Genomic DNA, 21,330 nt, shown 5'->3' on the forward strand with positions numbered 1-21,330 from the left:
TATTGTCAGAGCCTGGTTTCAACCTATATAGGGTAGTCACTCTTAAAGTTTTTCAACACCAAATTGAAATATGTTGACTAAAATGTCAAGAGTTTGACAAGAATAAACCAACAACACTACTAAGGTGGTTTTGGGGTTTAGTTACTATTTCAAATGTTCCCATACAGCTAAATGGCAAACAGGAACACACACCCTTTTAAAGGCAGAATAAGTGTTAATGACCCATCCATCCATCCATTTTCTGACCTGGCTGTTTGCTCCTCTTTTTTCAGGGTCGCGGGGTGTTATTGACCTTACCTGTCCAAACTTGTATTGTAAAACCAAATTTGCTAAGGTGCCTGATGGATAGACAGTGTCTGTAACATCACATTGCACTCTCAGCTTAAAATATCTACTCTTCCCCACCCCTTCCATTGTCCTACCCTGATTCCCTCTTCCCTGTTCCTTTCCCCCTTCACCAAGGTGTAACACGGCAATCTGTTTTTATATTCTCCCTTTAATAAAGTCGTTTTTTACCCTTTAGAGAGGGCTGGTGATGGTCACAATTATGCAATAAAAATAAATTAATTTATTTAATTGCAATAAAAATACATGCATAGCTGTCGTGAAAAGATTGCACTAGATATTATGTTGACCTTTCACAGCTTGTGCATACAAGGTAAAAAAATAATAAAATAATAATAATAATAATAATAATAATAATAATAATAATAATAATAATAATAATAATAATAATAATAATAATAATAAACAAAAAAAAGAAAGACAGTGTGCATCATTTGACAAAAATAATTAAAAAAAAAACTAAAAACCCATTCTGTCTTTATTTTTAATTTGAGAGTAGGGAGAGCTTTTCATCTATTTGAATGTTTTTCAGGCCATAAAGCACAGGCAAAGGCATTAAATGTAAACAGTTTTTCCACCCTAATGCTGAGTGTGCATTTCCAGGCTCATCTGATGGAGCCCTAAACTAATGCTGTTCTGTGAGAATCTTTCCCTGGTGGACAGTTACATCACTTAAGGTCCCCACATTTATAATGTGTCCTCTCCCTGCTGTTACTTTCCAAAGTGCTGAATGCTAAATATCTGTGGAGAAATGTACTTTTAAAACAAGAACTTTCTGATGTACTGTTGTTGTTTTTGCTTTTATATGTGGTAATGATGTTTTATTATTGGTCTGCTGTTTATTGATTTTTATTTCTTTTATTTATTTTTTAGAAATGTACTATTATTATTTGCTGGAACAGTAAAATGAAAGTCTACATAATCAGACAAAACACATACTGGCTTTAATGACGCAGATTTGAATCAGACAAGGACAAAGCTGTGTGGTCAGCAGCTGTGATAGTGTGCGTGCACATAATCTGCATACCTCCTCCAAGGTCACACAGGATGTGAGAAAGATGTTCAATAAAGCAGCACCTATTTGAAAATATAAAATGGGAAATCCCAGCAAGCCATAATCAGATATGCAGAAGCTGTCCTTCTACTTTTCATTTCACATGTTTTTTTGTTTTGTCTTGTGCATTTCTTAATAAATTCTTACTTTCTAAATATTTTTGCTTACATGATCATTTTTCTCATAACCACCAATTAACTGAAAGCAACCTTGGGGGATTTCCTGTCCATAACATGTTCATGACCCGAGTGCTCTTTAATTAAAAGACTCATTTTTCAAGGACACTATCGTAAACCTGAGAACCAAAGCATTAAGATTTTTGCTTCTGTAGATGTTTCTGACTTTGAATTCTGACTCCATAAACTATCAACATTCAGTGCTTTTTGAAACAGGATTTTAAACTCAACAAAATTAAGACTCCTTTGAACATTGTAAATAAAAATTATTTTGTGCAAACCCTGCTGGTGCATGATGGTGATTTGTAAAACCTTAAACATTAATTAAATCCTGTTGCCTTTGGTCTATTTAATTATGACTTGACTGAGAACAATAACAATGAATGGCATATTAAACAAGAGCGACATCTCCTGGTAGAAAATGGAAAAACATTCAGTCAGTGATAGCGAATGAAGGAACATCAGGATCGGAATCAGATATACCTTATTTATCCCACGGAAAAATTTCTTTTTTTTTTAAAAAAAAATTTCTTTATTTATTGTTTTCATTTTTTTTTTTAACAGGTGCTTTAGAATAATTAATGAAAAGAACAAACACTAAAACATAGAAAAGGCAGAAAGAAAATAAAACGCACATAATTAATTAAAAAAAAAAAAACCTGTTACTTCAATAGGGAATTGGAAGTGTACACCTCCTGGAAAATAAATGAATAAAGTAATACAAATGTACAAATATACAAATATAATACATATAAATACAAGTATAGTACAGTGAACCATCTACCAACTACATGACGCTGTGTTTAATTGTTTGTGTATTGTAGAATATTACTAATGAATTATTATTGGTTTTTGACGTTCTGTTGATAATAAAGAGCCTTTTTTTTCTTCTTCTTCTTTTTTTTTTTTTTTTAAAGAAATTGATTTCAATAAAGGTGGAACGTTAGTTAAGCGGAACTGTTTATTTCTGACCTGAACTCCGCACGGTACTCACAAATATGTTACACAGTCAATGCTAACCAGCCGTAGCTAGTCTCGCCGGTTGTCAGTGAGCGCTTTCCTTAATGTAAAGACTTTCAGTGTGGCCTAATTCACAAAGTTTCATGACAGCGAATCTGCTGCCAACCCACGGCATTATTTAAGACAACAGAGACGCTAAAATGAGAGAAGGGTAAGTCCTTGTCTACCTTGTACAACATTATTGTGACACCTAGGCGGCTAACTGGAAATGCTATGTCAAACAGCAGCTTTAGCTGCTAATGGTAGCATGCTAGCACAGGTGTCTGTAAGCTAAAGCGGCTAACGAAGCTTTACACTGCTTCTCGCTGTAAGTGTGTTGTCACAGCTGCCACACGTACTCACACAGATACAGACCTTTAGCATTTAGATGAGATTATGGACTGTCGTCGTAATTTACAATTAAATGGGGTTGTGCTTTACACCAGCAAAACACACGAAATGACTTCGACTCCCTTCTTGATGTATTCCCACCCAAAGCTGCCTTCAAAGCCATGTTATGTTATTGCAATGTTGCCCAACCTTTGTTAAAGGTCAACCAAAGATGTTCAAATAAATACTGTTCTCGGATTTAGAGTAGAAGTCAACGCCTATTTCATCTATTAATGTATTGGTTTATTTGGCAGGGGTAATACAAAACAAAAATGTCAAACCAGAGTTAGCTGTAAAGCTAATTTTCATCTGTGTTTCTTGGGCTGGAAGATTTCAAATAATATACAATACACACAATAAAACAAACATATTCCCATTAAAAACAATACACATTTAACATCCGTCCATCACTATGTTGTGGTTTCGTGCCACCAGAGAACTGTCTATGTTTCCTGGTAGTTTGTGTCATGAGTTGTTAGCTTTGTTTTTGTTTTTTTTGCTTGTTTTTTTTTTTTACTTGCTTGTTTTATGTGAAAGAAAATGGCAACTGAGGCTTCCAAGTAATTGGATAGTGACTCCCGATATAATTTAAATACATTTTCTTAGAGGTGAAGTTATCTTCTTTTCTAAAGTACAAACACATCCTTTAGCACAACTCTTGTATTGTCTAAATAGTTTTTTAAGCTTTAATGTGCTTATATAAAGTCGCATACACACACAAACGCACACATTCAGACAAAAAAACTGTACCCTTAAAGACAGACATAGTGAGTTTATGTCTCTTACAGATGCCCATCTGTTAAGCAGCTGAAAACAAACTAAAAATAAAATACCTGGATTTTTAAAGACACGGATGTTGATATTTTATGATGATGCTAAAACATAATTTCCCAACTGTATTTAACATCCCTGCTGAATTTCCATTACAGATTTTTGCAAAATAAAAGAGATATTTCCAAATGTTCACAAAGTATGATTGCGCTTTGAACATTCATTGAAGGTTGTTTTGGGCATGTGCCTCGCAACTCACGTGAAATCTCATCCCGCGAGACTTCGGTGCAGGAAGACGGACTTTTGTGAAACATTCGATACGTCTGAAATAACGTCTCATAAAAGCGTAAAAACTTTTCAGGGATATTTGAGTGTTATTTCCAAAATGTATGCATATCCATTGCCAGTTTTTATTGCGTTATTTAGATTTTGCGTATTTCCAAAGGTAATGAAAACGCAGCTCCTGTTAAGGGCCAACCTTCGATTTTGAAAATTGAAAACTTCCAACTTTGAAAATTCTAATAATGTTACAATCCTAGTTTGAATGTATTATTTCGAATGGATGATAATATTGTGATACTGATGTGATACATTTATTTAAAATGACTCCCGATTTTCTGTTAACTAAAAAAATTAAATGAAAAAATTCCTATGAAAAGTTTATATTTTTGGAATGGTCCCAAAATTCCTGACTCTTAAGTTCTCATTGAAATCTACCAGAAATGTTCCATCCTTTGTAACTTTTGTCAGGATTGGACCGGAATATGTATATTGCTGAAGTTGCTTCGGTTTAGTGTCTATGTTGTACATCAGTGTCTAAATCATGCTTTAATGTTGAAGGCGATAAAACTTTAGACCAAAAATATGTGCAATCAAGTTCAAAATGGAAGTTTAAAAAAATAAAACTGAAAGTACAAAGAAAAGAGGAAAGGAATTTGTAATTTACTAAAGCAGAACGTTTATCTGATGGATGAGATGACAGAAGCGATAGAAAGCTTGACTTAACTTGGAATACTGCCTCTTGTTTCATTACCAGTAGCTCACTGACAGAGAAGGATGTTTGTTTAAGATGGCTAACGATGCTCACTTACTTTGTGTTTGATCTTCCTTGTTGATTGACAGGATGTGATGTAATGGAGGTTTTACATAGTTGGATAAAACCTGCTCTAGTGTTTCTGTTTTCTTTTCTTAATTACATAACCTGTTTCCTAATGTGTAGTCTAATACATTCTGCTTTTGTTTTCTTTATAGACTGCCAGACTTGTGACTCAGCAAGTGCTAAGTCATGGAGAAGCCGTGGCGGCTGTGGGGAGCGGTGGAGCAGTGCACCCTGACTTTTGCCTCCTGGTCCTGGGGTGCCTGTCGTGTCTCTCTTCTTGCCCTGATCCTCACCTTCCACCTCTATGGTGGAGTTCTCCTCCTGGCTCTTATCCTAGCCTCAGTGGCAGGGATCCTCTACAAATTTCAGGATGTTCTCCTGTACTTCCCTGACCAGCCCTCCTCCTCCCGCCTTTACGTTCCCATGCCAACAGGCATTCCTCATGAGAATGTGTACATTCGCACCAAAGACGGTGTGAAGCTCAACCTCATCCTGTTGCGGTACACAGGGGGTGACGCAGCTCCTGGAGTCACATCTGGCAATCAAAGCAGCCCTGCTTCTTCCGCACCCCCCACCATCCTCTATTTCCATGGCAACGCAGGTAACATAGGCCACAGGGTGCCAAACGCTCTCCTCATGCTGGTGAATCTAAAAGCTAACGTGGTGCTGGTGGACTACCGTGGCTACGGTAAAAGTGAGGGGGAACCCAGTGAGGATGGGCTGTACTTGGACGCAGAGGCTACGTTGGACTATGTCATGACTCGGCCCGATTTGGACAAGACAAAGGTGGTGCTGTTCGGCCGCTCGTTAGGAGGCGCCGTGGCTGTGCGCTTGGCGTCGGTGAACCCTCACCGTGTCGCCGCCATTATTGTTGAAAACACCTTCCTCAGCATCCCACACATGGCAGCCACACTCTTCTCCTTCCTGCCCATGCGTCTGCTGCCGATATGGTGTTACAGGAACCAGTTCCTGTCCTATCGCCAGGTGGCCCTGTGCCGCATGCCTTCACTGTTTGTGTCGGGCCTGTCGGATCAGCTCATCCCTCCAGTTATGATGAAACAGCTGTACGAGATGTCTCCTGCACGGACTAAACGCCTGGCCATTTTCCCAGAGGGCACTCACAATGACACGTGGCAGTGTCAGGGCTACTTTGCTGCTTTGGAGCAGTTTATGAAGGACCTGCTGAAAAGCCACGCCCATGAGGAGAGTGCTCAGGCCTCAGCCAGTGTCACCATTATCTAAAATAAAAATAATGGGTTAATTAAAGTAAACAAATGACATGGCTGTCATTGGTTTTTGATGAATGTACATTTTTTTTCTTCCTTCCTGCTCTGTCCTTTGGCTAACATTGATCATGTTTTCACTAGTTCGTTTGTTTTTCAGGATTTCATTGTTTTGCAGTTTTAAACGCATGTATTTATGTCATTAACTGAATGAAGCTGTGATCTTACATGCCTACATAATACAGTGTCACAGAAATGTTTACTGATTGTGAGCTAGCTAAAAAAGAAGACAAGCATTCAGTGGAGCAGTTTAATTGTGATTTTTAATCAAGGGCCTGTGACATTGCATTAAAGAGTATTTGTGAAATGCAAATTAATGCACTGATCATTTGTAGTATTCTGTAAATATGTGTATATTTGTTTATAATTTGTACTATTCTATTCACACTTTCCTAAGAATGTTTTCATTTTGGCTAATTTTCCATAAGCAATACTTTAAAGATTATTAAGATTAAAAAAAAAAAGTGTCCTTTCAAGTGTTGAAGTGTCATTTGAATACACGGGTGTGGCACAACCAATGGTTAACATTGAGGGAGTTGATATTTTATTTTACACTATTAGAAAAGCTGCTGACCTGATACCAGTGTTCAGTGATGATACTGTTTTACAGTTTTAACGATTAGATCTAGATCCAGCACAACCACAGCAAAACCAGTTCTTATGTTAAAGTGGAATTTCATCATTTCAAAACAACTTCAGAAGAGTGTTTGCTTTTTTTAGTAATTCAGTTCAGAAACTGGTTTGACACTGGATAGTGTTAATGTAACTTCCACATGTACTTGGTTGCTTGCTTTAGATTTTAATGCTGGTAAATAATCCCCAGTAAATCCACTGTCAACAAAACCGAAATTTGCAAAACCTATAAAGTCATTTGAATACATACATTTTTTTTTTTTTAAAACAAAACATTTTTAGACCAAGAATCATCAAGCTGCGATTTAAGTAACTGAACTCATGCATTTCATTAGTTTTCATTTTGCTGCACACAAACTCATATTGTCTTGGTATCTCTATTATTAATACTAAAATTCTTTATTTTCAATATTCTATTTTAAAAAGTCATTTGCACGGTGGGAGTACACAGCATTGCTCTAAATAATCTGGGAGAACATTCATTCTCCAGAGAAATGTTTATCAAGGTTTAATAATGTCCAAATGATCTGTTTATGTGGCAGTATAAGTAAGTTCTATATATGGTTTATGAATGTGAGTTTTAAGGGGAAAACGTCAATATTCAATAGGGGTGTACTGATCCGATATTGATATCATCCAGAAAACGAATATCGAATTTTATCGGACTGCATCTAAAATCTTTAATATAAGCTCCCTTTGTTGTTTTTGTCCCCCCCCTCAGTTGTTCCCACCATATACTGACAGTAAAAAATAACTAAAGTGAACTTGAATTGTTGCCTATTCTCTGTTTGAGTAACATCACATGATCAAGCCTTTTCTAACATTCCACACTACAAAATAAGTAATAAAAGTAAGTATGATTCATGCTGATATTGTATCGGATCAATACTCAAGGCTGCAATATCGGTATTGTATCGGAAGTGAAAATGTTGTATCTGGACGTCCCTAATATTTAAGAAACATCTGTGTGTGTTTCACTTCATCCTGGCTGTTTTACCACCAGCTTACTGATTGATGATCACTTTGTGTTTCTGTGGCAAAAGGCTTTAGATTCTCAGAGGGCATTTAATGAGCTAATTAACCTTTGCTGCATGTCTTCCACTGGGTGGAGCGTTGCATGATGATCCAAGCCTGATTATCTGCTCCAGTTTTCAGAATGCGTTACTAACAACTTACTGTGCAGCCATGTTGGACTACAAACATGAAGCGCGTCTACATTTGGCTCAACCAAAACCCCGCAGTGTGGGAGTTCATGTTACTTAGAATGGAAATTACGTTCTCCAGTGATCCCACATCTTCATGTATTTCACTTCCTTATTCTTGTGGCTTTTACCATACAGTTTCATTTTTATTTATTTTTTTGAAATGACAAATCCAAATGCTGAGCTTGTGCACACTGTGCTCCACTGGCTTTATTTTGTTCTGCCGTTGGCCTTCACTGCACTCATCCTTTAATTCAAAACGCTATTTGTAGTTGGATTGTTTAATGGAGTAGAACCTTTAAATATGTTCTCAGATTTCTGGATTCTCACTGACCACCACTGAATGTTGTGTATGTTCAGAGCTCATAGCCACTGCACATGTATACGTTTCTATGATTGTCGACTTGGAGAATGGAGATCAATGAAGAATATTGACTTTTTTTTTTCTTCTTCTTCTTGCAAGCTGACTTTTGATTATTGCTGTGGTAGTGCTTTAAATGACATACTGATGGGACTGGGTCTGATTGCATCATCTGTAATCGGTCCTGGTTTTATTGCATTTCTATGTCAACTTCTTTTCTAAGGACACATTTTCACTTTCTATTTTCTGTACTGTAACATGCAATAAATTCATACACAATCATGTTGTTTAATGGTTTTAATAAGAATCTATTTTAGAACTATCCTTTGACATGGCATTTTTTTTTTTTAGAGAGGTAATAACAGTAATAACCTGCTGGGTATATATTCTGACCTTAAAAAACTAGATTTTCACTAAATCCACAGGTCACAGGTAGATTAAAACTGCTGAGGACAATGAATAACATTTTATTTTTTACAAGAGATAATGCCAAGACAAGGCAAATGTATTTGTATAGTTCATTTCATAAACGAGGCAATTCTATGTGCTTTCTGGTTTTCTTGTTAATTCTATCTAGTTATACAATGTCTGTAATCATTGGCCACGTCCAGGCAAATTTGAGGATAAATAAAATGAAATTCATATTTTCAATCTAAAAACAATCTTGCTGATAAATGAAGTGAACTGCCTCTTGGTTTTTTTTTTTCTTTTTTCTTTAATTTAACCCATTTGACCAACAGTTTCTCATGCCTTCATTTATTTTGAAATTTATGAAAGAAGTGGGGACAGGTGAGACACTTTTTCTTTGGTCCATTTACTTTTTAAATCAGAAAAGAACATTTAAAAATAAATAAAAATGGTCAAATTTAATTCAATTCAGTTCAGTTCAAGGTATATAGGGCAAATGGCAAGAAAAGTCATCTCGAAGCGCTATTAAAATATAAAATTCTTAAGAAATGTATCTTTTTCCATGCTTAACTTATATACAGTGTATCATTAATGGTATAGGAAGTGTTAGTTTTATAGCAGAAACTAACAACAATTATATCTACATTTCCTCTCGTTAAAAATGTATACATCTCTGGGTATTTAGAACATTTTCACTCATATAAGTAGACAAGGGAGAGATTTTCTACTATATTAATCCCAGATGATGGCATTGGCTGCTCTTGTGGGTGTGGCCTAGGCTGCAGGATTAATGTAATGTGGTTAAATGACCACCAGGTGGCACTGCTCTCCAATCAACAGTCAGCGTGCAAAGGGAAAAGGTTGTGCTCAATCATGTCATTGGTGAGGAGCGAGGAGACCTTGAAGAAAGGTCAGTATAGTTGAGAAAATGAGCACATAAATGAAGTCATGAATGCTGTGTTACCTCCTATTTGTTCCCCCCACAGATGGAAGCCAACACATGCGGTCTCTGTAGGTGTAGGACTACAACCACTACTCTGAAGGGCCATGTGGTGTTTCAGTGACAGAGGAATGTTGGATGGAGAAGATGAGCTGCTGTCCTTGGTGTCTCTGTTCAGCTGCTAGCAGACCATGAACCCTGACGATCTACACAAGAACACCTGCTACACAGGAGGTAAACCCGGCCTACTTTTTTTTTTAAATACCAGCCTATGCTTGGCCTTTTCACCAGCAGCTGTTTGAGAAGTTAAACAGTTTTCTCTACAGTCCTTTGAGCATGAATGCAGAATTTGGATCTGGATGTATGAGGCTTTAAGGTTTGGGTGTGGCTATTGATACGGAAACGTATGAATAGACCGGTAGTACTCCTCATTGGCCAGTTTAGGTCACGTGGTAGGTGCACCACGTGACTTAAAGCTCTGTCAGTTTTATTTTGGCTCATATTTATTGTTAGCTACCCCGCTAACCCTTATATTTTAGCCCTATCCCTAACTCCGGGAATACCTTAAAATTTTTATTTTTTTCATATTTATGTATATTTACGTATTTTTAGAGGTGGAATTTGCCATGTTAAATATATTAAAATGAAGACATATGTGACAAATGCGGGATTCTTGAGTTCAGCGCCTTAGACCACTCAGTCATCCTTACACGATGAAAAAAACAGAGGCACATTCCGTATCAATAGGCACTTTGTTAAAGTTTTAAGGTAGATAAAACATGGGCTTACACTTTTGTGGGTGCTATCGAACTGGCTTAGAGCAGTGGTTTCCAAACAGGGGTACAGGAGCACATTGCAGGGGGTACTCGGAAAGATTTAACAATTCTTTTAAAAATAATCAGGAAATGTTCCTAGTTCCTTTTTAGGCTTTTTTTTTTAAAATTTATTTTAATTTTTTATTTTTCATGGACAATTTCACCACAAACTAACAGTACTCTTGCTCGATAAAACACCCTATTTTCTTGTAAGTTACTGAAACAGGATAATTTTATACTGTAGAGGCCATTTCATCACACTTTTAACAATAGGAGACAATATTTAGCTACGTTTTTACAAAGGAAACTGTATTTACTTACTATTGAAGTAATCACAAAAGTTGCACGGTGTTTTAAAAAAATAAATAAATTCCGCTTTAAATTCTAGTCATTGGTTTGAAATGTAGATTAAGCCTTAGAAAACCAATGTTGAAGACACAGTTAGGGGTTTAGGAGAGCCTGCAATGAAATTATAGAGAGGGTACACATGATTTGACAAAAATGCAAAGTGGGTACACGGGACAAAAAGATTGGGAACCATTGGCTTAAAGTAATCATAGCAAAGGACATGAGATAGCATAGCTTTGGTTACCTCATCTGGCAATTAATAATAGACAAACATCAGTTCATCTTGTTTTTTTTTTTGTTTTTTTTTGACTCTTTGGATTAAAGAAAATGAAAAGGGATTTTACTCAAATCAAAATTCAAATATTCCAACAAAACCTTATTGTACGCCGTGTGTGATAGGGATTGGTGATATGGAACAAAACTCATATCTCGATATTTGATCTCAAAATGGTGATATACGATATAAATTTTGATATTTTAACTCAAATTTTTACCAGAAAGAAAATTCTAGGTAATAATTGCTAATGCAAACTGCCACACATTTAGTAACAAACAGCTGCATAATATGTGTCACTTTTGGCTTTTTCTTCTATAAGAGACAGCATGTGTGAGTGAGTTTTGTAGTGTTTCATGTTTAGGGGAAGGTCTGGGTTAGGATGCACTCAGTAATCCATCTAACTGTGTTTTACTGTTCTGAGAAGTAGTGAAAGCAGCAGCTTCTCAAACAAGTATTTTAATACAAAATAAGCTATAAAATAGAATTATGTTGATATAGGCGATATCGTAATTTTCAATATCTCCAAATCAGAAGGCTCAATATATCTTGACTCTCAATGTTGTTCCCAGGCCTAGTGTGTGAAAGAGAAACAAGACTGCAGCTAAGACGCTGGATGAGAACTGGTGTTGGTATTGTAGTAGAAGCCAGTGATGGTCTTTGATGATTCAGTAAACACAACAAACACTTAGAAAAAGAAGGATGAGGAGGAGGTGGACTAGGGCACAGACCTTCACTATAAATGTGTCAAGCTTGATGCTCCCCCTCCCTTTTGGCCAGCGATGTCTTTGTGTGATGCCATGGCGACGGCTTGTTTGTTAGCGGAAGCTGATGTCATGGTGGGGTCGACTCTCCAAAGAGCAACCAGTGTCCAATGGGATAATCAGGAAATGAAACCGGTTGTACACACACACACAAAAACTTCACATACACACAGCTCACTAAGGTTTACCAGGGTTATCCTTCAGCCCCATCAATGAGCATCTGTTAATTATTACCAAAGCCTTATGTAATGTTCCAACAGGGTATGAAATAAAAACAAAAAATATTATGGGGGTAATTTTGACCCCCATAGTCTAAAAAATTGGGGCATTTTGAAAATGATTGGGCTGGGGGCCATGGGGGAAAAAAAACCTAGAGCTTTGATGTTTTTATACATTAAAATGCACAACATAAATAAAGGAAAAATCTCACCCTTTCTTTTTTTGTTTGCAAAGTACCGTAGTACGGTAGCTATTAGCCATAGAAAAAGACAGATGTAGGGAAACAGCTGGTAAATATTACAAAAAAGAAAACCTTAAAAACAAACAGAAGTACAACAGAGGTTTAATTGACCTACAGTTTCTAAAGAAATTGATATATTCAGTACATTATATCTGGTGAATACTAGGTTGTTGACAAAAAACTTAAGGACATTTTGGCCCATGGAACAAGATTTTGGGGCATTTTTGGCTAAATTGAGGGCAAAGTGGCCTGTGGCCCTTGCTAATTTCTGACACTGCGTCTCAATGATTGGGACTCTTGAGCTTCCACTCCCTCTTCTGATGACATGCTGGGTCTTTCTGGAGTTAGTGACTTCAGTTCCTGGAAGAATCTTCTCTACGGAGAGTGTATTGTGTGTGTGTATGGGGTGTTCCCTTCTCTTCCTCTGGCTGTACAGTAGCTTCATCCTCAGCTTGCAGAATGTGTCCTGTGAATAGACAAGGGGATTCAAATTGACACAGGATAGTAATGGAAGATGATTGTACTCTTACAGTTTGGATCAATGGTTGTGTCATCCAAGTCATTGCCATGGAACTCAGCCAGTCCCCTCTGCTCCAGTGTCATGACCCAGAAAGTTGGCAGCTGGTCCATTTCTGTGCTGCTCTGTGTAGCCACTTGCTTACGGAGCTTTGTCGTTCTGAGGGCCCTGGGACACCTTGCTCCACAGGTGTTGGTAAAGTCTCTAATGCAGTCTGAAACTCAAATGTGCCACATTAAGGTCTATTCCTGATGAGGAACTCCAGAGAACTGAGCTTCTTTAGTGTCATGAGCTGAATAACAACCCTTGAAAAGTGCCTACCAAATTTCCTTTCCATCTCGATAAGTGCTTGAAGCATGTCCTGGTGTGGATCAGGGGTGCTTCAGGTAAAAAAGGATGAATTCTTCCTGCCAAAGCCATAATTGCCAGGGTGATCTGAGCCTTCTGGTAGTGAGTCTCAGCCAGTTCTATTTGCTCTTGGAAAAAAATCCAAACAATTTTGGACATATATGGACATAATCAGGTAAAGACAGGGCTGTAATGTTTCACTTGGCTTCAGCCATGTCCCTCAGAGGTGCAGCAGATACAAACTGATTCAGGGCGACCGTGGCTCAGGTGGTAGCGGGTCTTCTGATCGAGAGGTTGGGGGTTCGATCCCAGTACCTGACTATGTGTCGAAGTGTCCTTGGGCAAGACACTGAACCCTAAGTTGCTCCCAGTGGTCAACTAGCGCCTTGCATGGCAGTCCTGTCCCACTGGTGTGTGAATGTGAGAGTGATTGGGTGAATGAGCTGATGCTTTGAGACTGCTTCAGTGTGGTGATAAAGCGCTATATAAAATCAAGTCCATTTTACCATTCAATGTAGCCCTGTGAAACTGCTAAAACTCTGTTTCTCTTCACCAGCTTTTGCTCATCTGGGATCAGGCTTTGGGGAGTCAAATTTGAGGAAGGCATTCTGCAGTTTTTTAACCTGTGTTGAGGTGGAGAACCTGCTGGTATAACTCTTGTATCCACAGGTGAATCTCACTGCTTTACCATATACAGTATCTATATATAGTTCTTTGGATTACTAAAATCATACCCTTGCAACCTATTCAGCTCTAGCGTTTAATAGATGCTGTGCAAACTCACCTTTTAAATGCTCGATAGTAATTTAACCTTCTAAATTGTAGCATCTATTGATGTCTGTTTTTTTATTTTCTTACTTGCCTTGAAAGAAATGGCTTTTGTTGAACAAAAATCGTACTTGAACCTTTATTATCCAAAATGTGAACATGTTTATTTCCTTTTCTTTATTCTCTCTTTTATGTCTGGTAACTTCTGGACAGTTGTTGATTAATGATGGAGGAATGCTGGTTTCTGAATTCTGAATCCACCTAAGCATGCTCTAGTTCTGCAACAAACACTTAAAGTTACATGATACATCTCTGTGAATTGTCTCATACATCTGTTCTCTGCAAAAAGTGGTGGAATCACATGATTTCACTTTGCAATATTCTGCCCTCATGTCGTACTTCCAGATTACTTTAAATTGGTTTAGTCAGCTTAGAGTAATCGGGCTGATCCAGAGCCCTTCGGCTAAACTGGCAGCAGCGTTGCATGGATTTTGCATTTAGGTAAGGATTTGGTTTATCAACAACCTAGATTTTGGCTCACGGCACCATGTTCTGACCGTGCAGAACTGTCATGTTTCAAATCGACTGCTTTTGATCTGAAAAACGTGACTGGCTCTATCTATCTTTGTAAGAGGTTTTTATATTGTTAATTGTGTTATCCTTTAAACAGATTTCAGATTTTTCCACTGAGTGCAAAATATGCAGGGCTACAGCATAGGCTGATCTATTATTCATGTAGTGTGTAAAAATGAAGCTCAATAAAACAGCCAACGTGCAAGTTAAATCAGACAAAAACACTTTTAAGGCACCGCTGTATAGTTCATTTTTAAATCAATTTTGTGTTTTTTTTTTTTGTTTCGGACACACGTGGAATAACTTCCAGTTATAAAAGACTGTCTGCTTACAAATGGTTCATTTGTAACACAAATGGTAAATATATATTTTATTATAGTTGGGGGCCACAAACATATTGTGTTTGATCCGAGGGCCACATTTTCAACATTCATGCCTGCTTTTAAAATAATGACCAATCTGGGCATTAACACATGACAAGAAAAAATGTGTGTGTTTTTGTTGTTGTTTTACAAAATTCCGTCAATTTGAACATTTTTCTTTCGTTTTGTGTGCGCGAGTTATTGTGTTTGTGATTCATTTTGTGATCTCTTTCTTGTCATTTTGTGTGTTTATTGAGTCATTTTATAATTTATTATTCTTGTTTTGTATATTTCGCTCATTTTGTGGTTTCGTAGTTTTAGGAGTTATTTAGTGAGTTTTTGTTGTCATTTTGTGTCGTTTATTGTTTTGTAGCATTCTCATTTTGTGTATTTTCGTAATTGTTATGTGTTTTGTGTGTAATTTTGTGCATTTTGTTGCCATATTGTATTTTTGGAGTCATATTTGTGTTTTTTTTTTTTTTTTTTTCCTCACAATGTCTCTTATTGAAGTCATTGTGTTTTGTGTAATGTTCGTTTGTGTATTTTTCCTGTCATTTTGTGTGTCATGGAGTCAGTTTTTGTGTTTACCTTGGAGGCCACACTAAAATAGACTTACGGTGGCATGTGGCCCCCAGGCTGCCAGTTGCCCATGCCTGCTGTATTGGATAAGGTTTTGGCAAAAAACCCAAACGTGATTTCCCAAACATGGCGTCAAATTTGGCCTTGCATTCAGAAATAATCCACCCAGATCATGCAAACTCGCCTTTTTCTGTGTTAGAAATCATATTACTCTACAATGGATAATTGCTTTTGATAGCTCGAGAAATTATACAACCGTAATCATAAAATTAATCTACATAAAGTGTAATTCTAACAATTAACCATTAGAGAATAGTTAAACACTTTCCTTTTTCCTTTAATTAACTAAATTATGCGTAAAGATAGAATGAAAGTGACGAAGTAATAAAACAAGCAGATGGAAAGATTATCTTTAGACATTTTATAAAATGTCATAAAAGCTTTCCCTTTCACTCAAGTGTTTGTACTAATTTCTTTGTCCTATCCACACCATCACAGCACTCAACAGACAAACATGCACAACATTGGCCACAGCAGTGCATGTGGGGTGTATCTCTCCCTCCCATCTGCTTACGGGCTGGTGATGATAAGTAGTTGTAATTGGAGATTTAAACTCCTGCCTCACCTCGTTTCTGTTGCTTGCTCACATGAGCTCTCACTCACTACACCTCACTCTCCTCCCTCTTGCTCTGACTCCATCTTCCTTTCAACTCCTTTCCTTTATTCACCCAAACTGGCACCCTCCTCCTCCTTCACTTCCTCTCCCGCTCTTCTCCTTCATCGCTGCCTCTTCGGTCTCTGGTGGGATGTCAGTGGTTGATTTCAGCCTATTAGAGTAGATGATGAGAGAGCTGGGAGCTTTTTCTGGCTTTCTCTCTCTTATTGTTGCAGTTGAGTCCAGATTTTTTCATTCGTTTTTTAAGCTGGAAACAAGACGAGACTTTTATTGGGAAACGGTTTTCTGAGGTAGGTTGCTTACGTTATCAAGCTTGTGTGTGTGCAAAATTAAGGTGTGTGCAACTATCACTGTGGTGAAACTAATACTACATAATTCACACAGTGTCAAATAGAATTGAAATAGAAGTCAGTGTGCTTGAGTATGGCTATGAAAAACAAACAGGATATAGTTTCTGGTTTTTCATATTCAAAGATTTCTCAAAGGTAATATTTATCTATTCTGGCCTTGGTTTATAATCATAATTCAATCTTGCATTCTCTTATTTAGATGTTTCATTGTCTTGAATGATTTTGCAGGGAATGTAAAACAAGTCTGTATAATCTTAGGGAAACACACACACCCACCACTGCAAACCCTAGGGCCACTAAACATCATCTGGGGATCATTCCAGTTTTCTCAGTACCTCAGGCACCTTCTCCTTTAATGCTGTACATTACAAGTCAATGTTAGAACCAAGTGGGAAAAAACATGAGGTAAAAAAAACAAAAAGAGAGTGAAACAAGGGAACAGAAGGGCAGACGTAAGGAGGACAAACTGTGAAAATAAAGTGATTTGTAGATTTCATCCACTGTAAAGCTTTTGTGTTTATTGTGTGGAAACTTGAAACACAGCAAGAGGAACAGACGAGAACTTAACTCTGAATGTGTCGCCATTAAAAACTCTGCTTTTGTTTCCCAGGAGCTCACAGATGGCCTCATTCAGGCTGAGAGTTTGTAGACCCCTGTGTTTGTGTCTATGTACAATGTGTAGACTGTGTGTGTGCATGTGTGTGTGCGCGTGTAAGAAAGAAAGATAAAGAGAGAGAAGACGAGTCGATGTGCTTTAAACTTGACATTGTTGACTGTAATTACTAGTAAGTAAAAAAACAGTTTGAGAAGCATTTCAAACAAAGTGATAGATGTGTGCATCATCCATATGTCTTCATACTGAACCAGATCAGACAACTTGTCTGCTTGTAGTGTTTTTAAAGCTTTTAAAGAAATATTTCCCCCACATTTCTTCTTGAACCTTTTTGCTGCAGCTTTCAGCTTTTCTCGGTTCCTTCTTGTGAAGTAACAACTGCAGTAAATGAGACGCTCACCTCTATATGTGCAGCAGTCTGTTGCCATGTGTCAGGACGATCAGTCCCCTGCGCTGTGGTCAGCTGTCGAGCCAAATGTCCCATGTCTTAGTCACTACCATCTATGATCGTTCAGGGTTGATATACAAGCCAAATGGGACAGTAGCAAAGATCAGAGTGGTGTTCACTAGTTGAATGTTTGGATTGATATGTGGCTGTTGGAATTCCTGAGGTATTCCTATACTGTGTGTCTAAATCACACTAAACATGAATGGATGTTTTAGAATTCTAAAGAACTGCAGCTTTAGCAAGATTCAAATGACACTTTTTCTCTGGTTTTGAAAGTCTAAACTGATAGCTGTTACCTCGCACACACATTGTCCATGGTTTTAACCTTTATCTATGCCTGTGTGTGTGTAACATTTGTGTCACGTTCATCCAATGGATGATCTATTCTTAGTTGGGGGACCACTTGGTTGCCACGCGTACTGGATTTCTTCAACGGCTCCTGTGACCGATAGCCTCAAGTTAAAATAAGTGTTTTAGAAAAAACCTGTGCACGTGTATATATTTGGGTGGATGTAGCCTACTTCATGAGTGTGATGTCATAGGGCAGACAGCTGACTGGGCTGACCAAAGAGAGAGTAGATAGGATTAAGAGGGATGCTGGTTCATCTGGGGAAGATAAGGATTTATCTCACTCCTAAATCTGATTAGCACAAACTGTAATCCACACCAATATGTTCTATTATGATTTGTTGATCCATGACCTGAACAGATGTCTGAAATGTTTACATCATTATAGAAGCTTATAGACTTTATTTGATCAATAATTTTATTTTTCTCAATTTTCACTTAAGAATTGAAAATACCGGTAATGGGAAAATATTTAAGGTGGATATTAGTTGACCTCACATGCAACACATTGTGAGGTAGTCTGTTGGTATAATGGCAGTTTTTCAATTCGTTTTTGTCTGAATTTATTTAATTTTGGTGTCTCTGTTCTCAAGAGTTTTTACCAGCACCTAAACATTAGGGAAACAGATTCTTTAGCTGAAAACAACAAAATACATTGAAAAGTGTCTAAAGCTTAACTTTTTAGATTAGAGCTTGATTAAAATTAGTGTGAAAGTCAAAACTCTCAGAAAAATGAGGTTTCAATTAAAAGCTACACATTATTATAAAGGTTCTTCCTTGGATGGAAAAATGATCTGGAGATGGGGTGAAATCCCAGACCATTCTTATAAGCTGGTCCCATGGGAACAGACAGTTGGTAGACTCAAACAGCAGCTCTATAAGGACAGGTGGTGAGAAGCATAGCTGGCAGCCACAGCAACATGCTATTTGGGAGTGGAACCCTTCAAGCAGCCTAGTTTAAAGCTGCTGGGGATGATATTTATTTTATTATCAGATAAAGACATAGTGTAGACCTCATAGATCAATACATTGCTAAAAAAACTGTAAAAAGTTGAAACTGCAGCTCAAAAGTTCGTTTTGACTTCTAAACATTCTCTTATGGCTATTGTCGGAAAAGTTTAGTGCATTGCATTGTGGGATGTGGAGTCCCATAGACAGATGCGCATAAAGTTTTTTTTTTTTTTTTTTCCTCTTCATTTTCAGAGATTTCTTGTGTTTCTTTACCAGACAAGAAGGACAGAGATTTGTTAGACTCCATTTTTGTTTTAAGTTTGTTCCCGTTATTCCCTGTGACATCACCTCACTCTGCCAGATACAGATCTTTCTCTGTAAACCCTAAAAGAAACGTCTGCTATTATTTTGCTGCAACCCTCAATCTGTGAAAACACCAGAATTGTGTTAGGGAGTCACCTTGGCAGAGTTTTTGGTGGCAAATGCAACAAATCACTGCTTTGGCATTTGGTCAAAAATGCATTTCTATCCAAAGAAAGTGCATTAAATGCCACTGGCTTTTAAAGGTTTTCTGCTTAATAAAACTACTCTATAGTTGCATGAAATCAAGTGTGGCTCCGTTTTGGCTCCTTATGCTGTCATCAAGGAAAATATATCACATGAATATGTATAGGGTGACTTAAAGCTGACATGAACGATGACATCACCCACATAGACTGTGTGCCTGTTTTTAAACATTGATACCAGATTGGAGAATATTCATCGTGCATACACAGCTGTCTAAACTAAAGGACTGCTATCCAAGAGGTTTTCATTAGATTAAAATATGTATCATCTGTTTACCTTCCCAACAATGTCATTATACATTCCCCAAATTTCTTGCAGAGTGATGTTAAGAAGAAACAGGTGTGTTAAACACAAGACCACATGAGGTGCTTTAGTTGAAAAAGACTTACCAAAGACACACAGCAAAAGATGGAGGATTTAAACTGAGGAATATAATTATTGGGTGGAATCATTATTTGCCGTTCCTTACTGCATGGACAGATAACAAGTCTGAAGCAAAGGATAACGCCTTGGTGAAGTAGGATTAGTTAACTTTTGGATTACAGCTTTCCTCCTCTGCTGTATCTTGTACTAGTCTGGTAATTTTATTCTCCTGATGGACCTCAAACTCAGGATTTGAAAGACATTCACCTTTTGACCTCTACTACCATGTTTCTTTCCTTTTCTCCGTCCTTTACATTCCTCATGACATTTGATTTTCTAGCAGTGGTATCTTTGCCGACCTTAAGCCCTGTGTGACAAGAAGCAAGTGAATAAATATACTGTATATAGTCAAGTCTAATCCTTACAGTATGGGTTTACACCTGCTGAAAGACTATAAAGTATTACAATGTGCAGCGTTCTTAGAATTAAGTTTAAGTAGGAAAACAAGTTTTATCTCTAACACAAACAGTTTGCAGTTTAATGGTAATCACTAACTTGATTGTGGCTTTAGGGTTCAATACCACAACAGATCCCTGATGGCTTACTGTCAGTTGATTCTCGCCATAGACTAAAACAAGAAATGGTGTCAGGCTTTTTCTGGCTGGATGCCAGGTTTAGGCTTAACAAAAAACCAAGACCCTGGGGCTCAGACCTCAGAAATATCACCTGGGTCCTCGCAGTGGAAAGATGTACCAGTGATGATAAAAGCAAGCAGGAAGATATAGATGTGAAGCAGAGATTTGAAATATGAAACAGTCGGGAGGTGAACAGAATGATCTGGGTTTCAAGCTGTTGTTGTGCTATTTTTGGTGACAATATGGTTCTCATTGTAGCTGTGATTCATTGATATAAAGTTGATAGCAAATATCCCAGTCTGCACATTATGGCTTTTGTTTTGTAGGATCTCATAGACCATATGTGTCAAACCCAAGGCCTGTGGGCCAAATTCGGCCTTTTTGAGCATCTAATTCGGCCCGCAGAAGAAAGTAAAACTGACAGCACATGTATCATTTTGTAAATTTCAAAATTTCCCTCACTTATATCACATGATGGCAATTCTTTTTTTAATCTGAAATTGATTAAAAAGAATAAAAAAAAATCATAACCCTCCAAATGTCCTCAAATTATTCTACTAAATTAAATAACAATTGTTCAGAATATCAAGCAAATGTAAGTGAATTTAAGTTTAAGGTCACTTAATGCTTTGATATTGTCGGTCTCATATATTTTATATGTAATGTATACCTGGAAGTGCAAACTAGGGAACAATAATGTTGAAATTGCTCTTTTTCCTGCAAAATTCTGTGGCTCACTTGAGATCAAACTGGCCAGGATGTGGCCCCTGAACTAAAATGAGTTTGACACCCCTGCTATAAACACGTCTGCACCACCCATCCATTAACTGCATGCTTTTCTTTTAAACCGTGAGCCAGAGGCAGTTCCAGGCAAACTTATGGATTGTTGCTCAGTTGCATCTGCTCTTTC

At 37.4% G+C, this 21,330-nt stretch overlaps 2 protein-coding genes across 3 annotated transcripts in view; both read left to right on the top strand.

Moving 5' to 3' along the window:
• Positions 1-2,572: 2,572 nt before the first annotated feature.
• On the top strand, positions 2,573-6,669 carry abhd13 (abhydrolase domain containing 13). The gene is made up of 2 exons (XM_028436361.1): positions 2,573-2,746; positions 4,987-6,669. Exon 2 carries the CDS (start codon positions 5,021-5,023, stop codon positions 6,074-6,076), a length of 1,056 nt encoding a protein of 351 aa, XP_028292162.1. The 5' UTR covers positions 2,573-2,746; positions 4,987-5,020; the 3' UTR covers positions 6,077-6,669.
• Positions 6,670-9,572: 2,903 nt separating this feature from the next.
• Positions 9,573-21,330, top strand: part of myo16 (myosin XVI) — a 125,777-nt gene continuing 114,019 nt past the window's right edge. Inside the window, exons 1-2 of one of the 2 annotated variants that reach the window (XM_028435756.1) lie at positions 9,573-9,631; positions 9,708-9,895. In XM_028435756.1, coding sequence (XP_028291557.1) covers positions 9,853-9,895 — 43 coding nt within the window. In that variant the 5' untranslated portion in view covers positions 9,573-9,631; positions 9,708-9,852. Of the gene's footprint in view, positions 9,632-9,707; positions 9,896-16,253; positions 16,436-21,330 lie in introns of those variants that run through there. The other variant, XM_028435759.1, reaches the window with a different exon arrangement.

This window comes from Gouania willdenowi, chromosome 21 (assembly GCF_900634775.1).
Source record: "Gouania willdenowi chromosome 21, fGouWil2.1, whole genome shotgun sequence".
Lineage (NCBI taxonomy): Eukaryota > Metazoa > Chordata > Actinopteri > Blenniiformes > Gobiesocidae > Gouania > Gouania willdenowi.

Excerpts from the sequence above, each read along its gene's own strand:
- abhd13 (XM_028436361.1), top strand. The coding sequence starts at position 5,021 with ATGGAGAAGCCGTGGCGGCTGTGGGGAGCGGTGGAGCAGTGCACCCTG.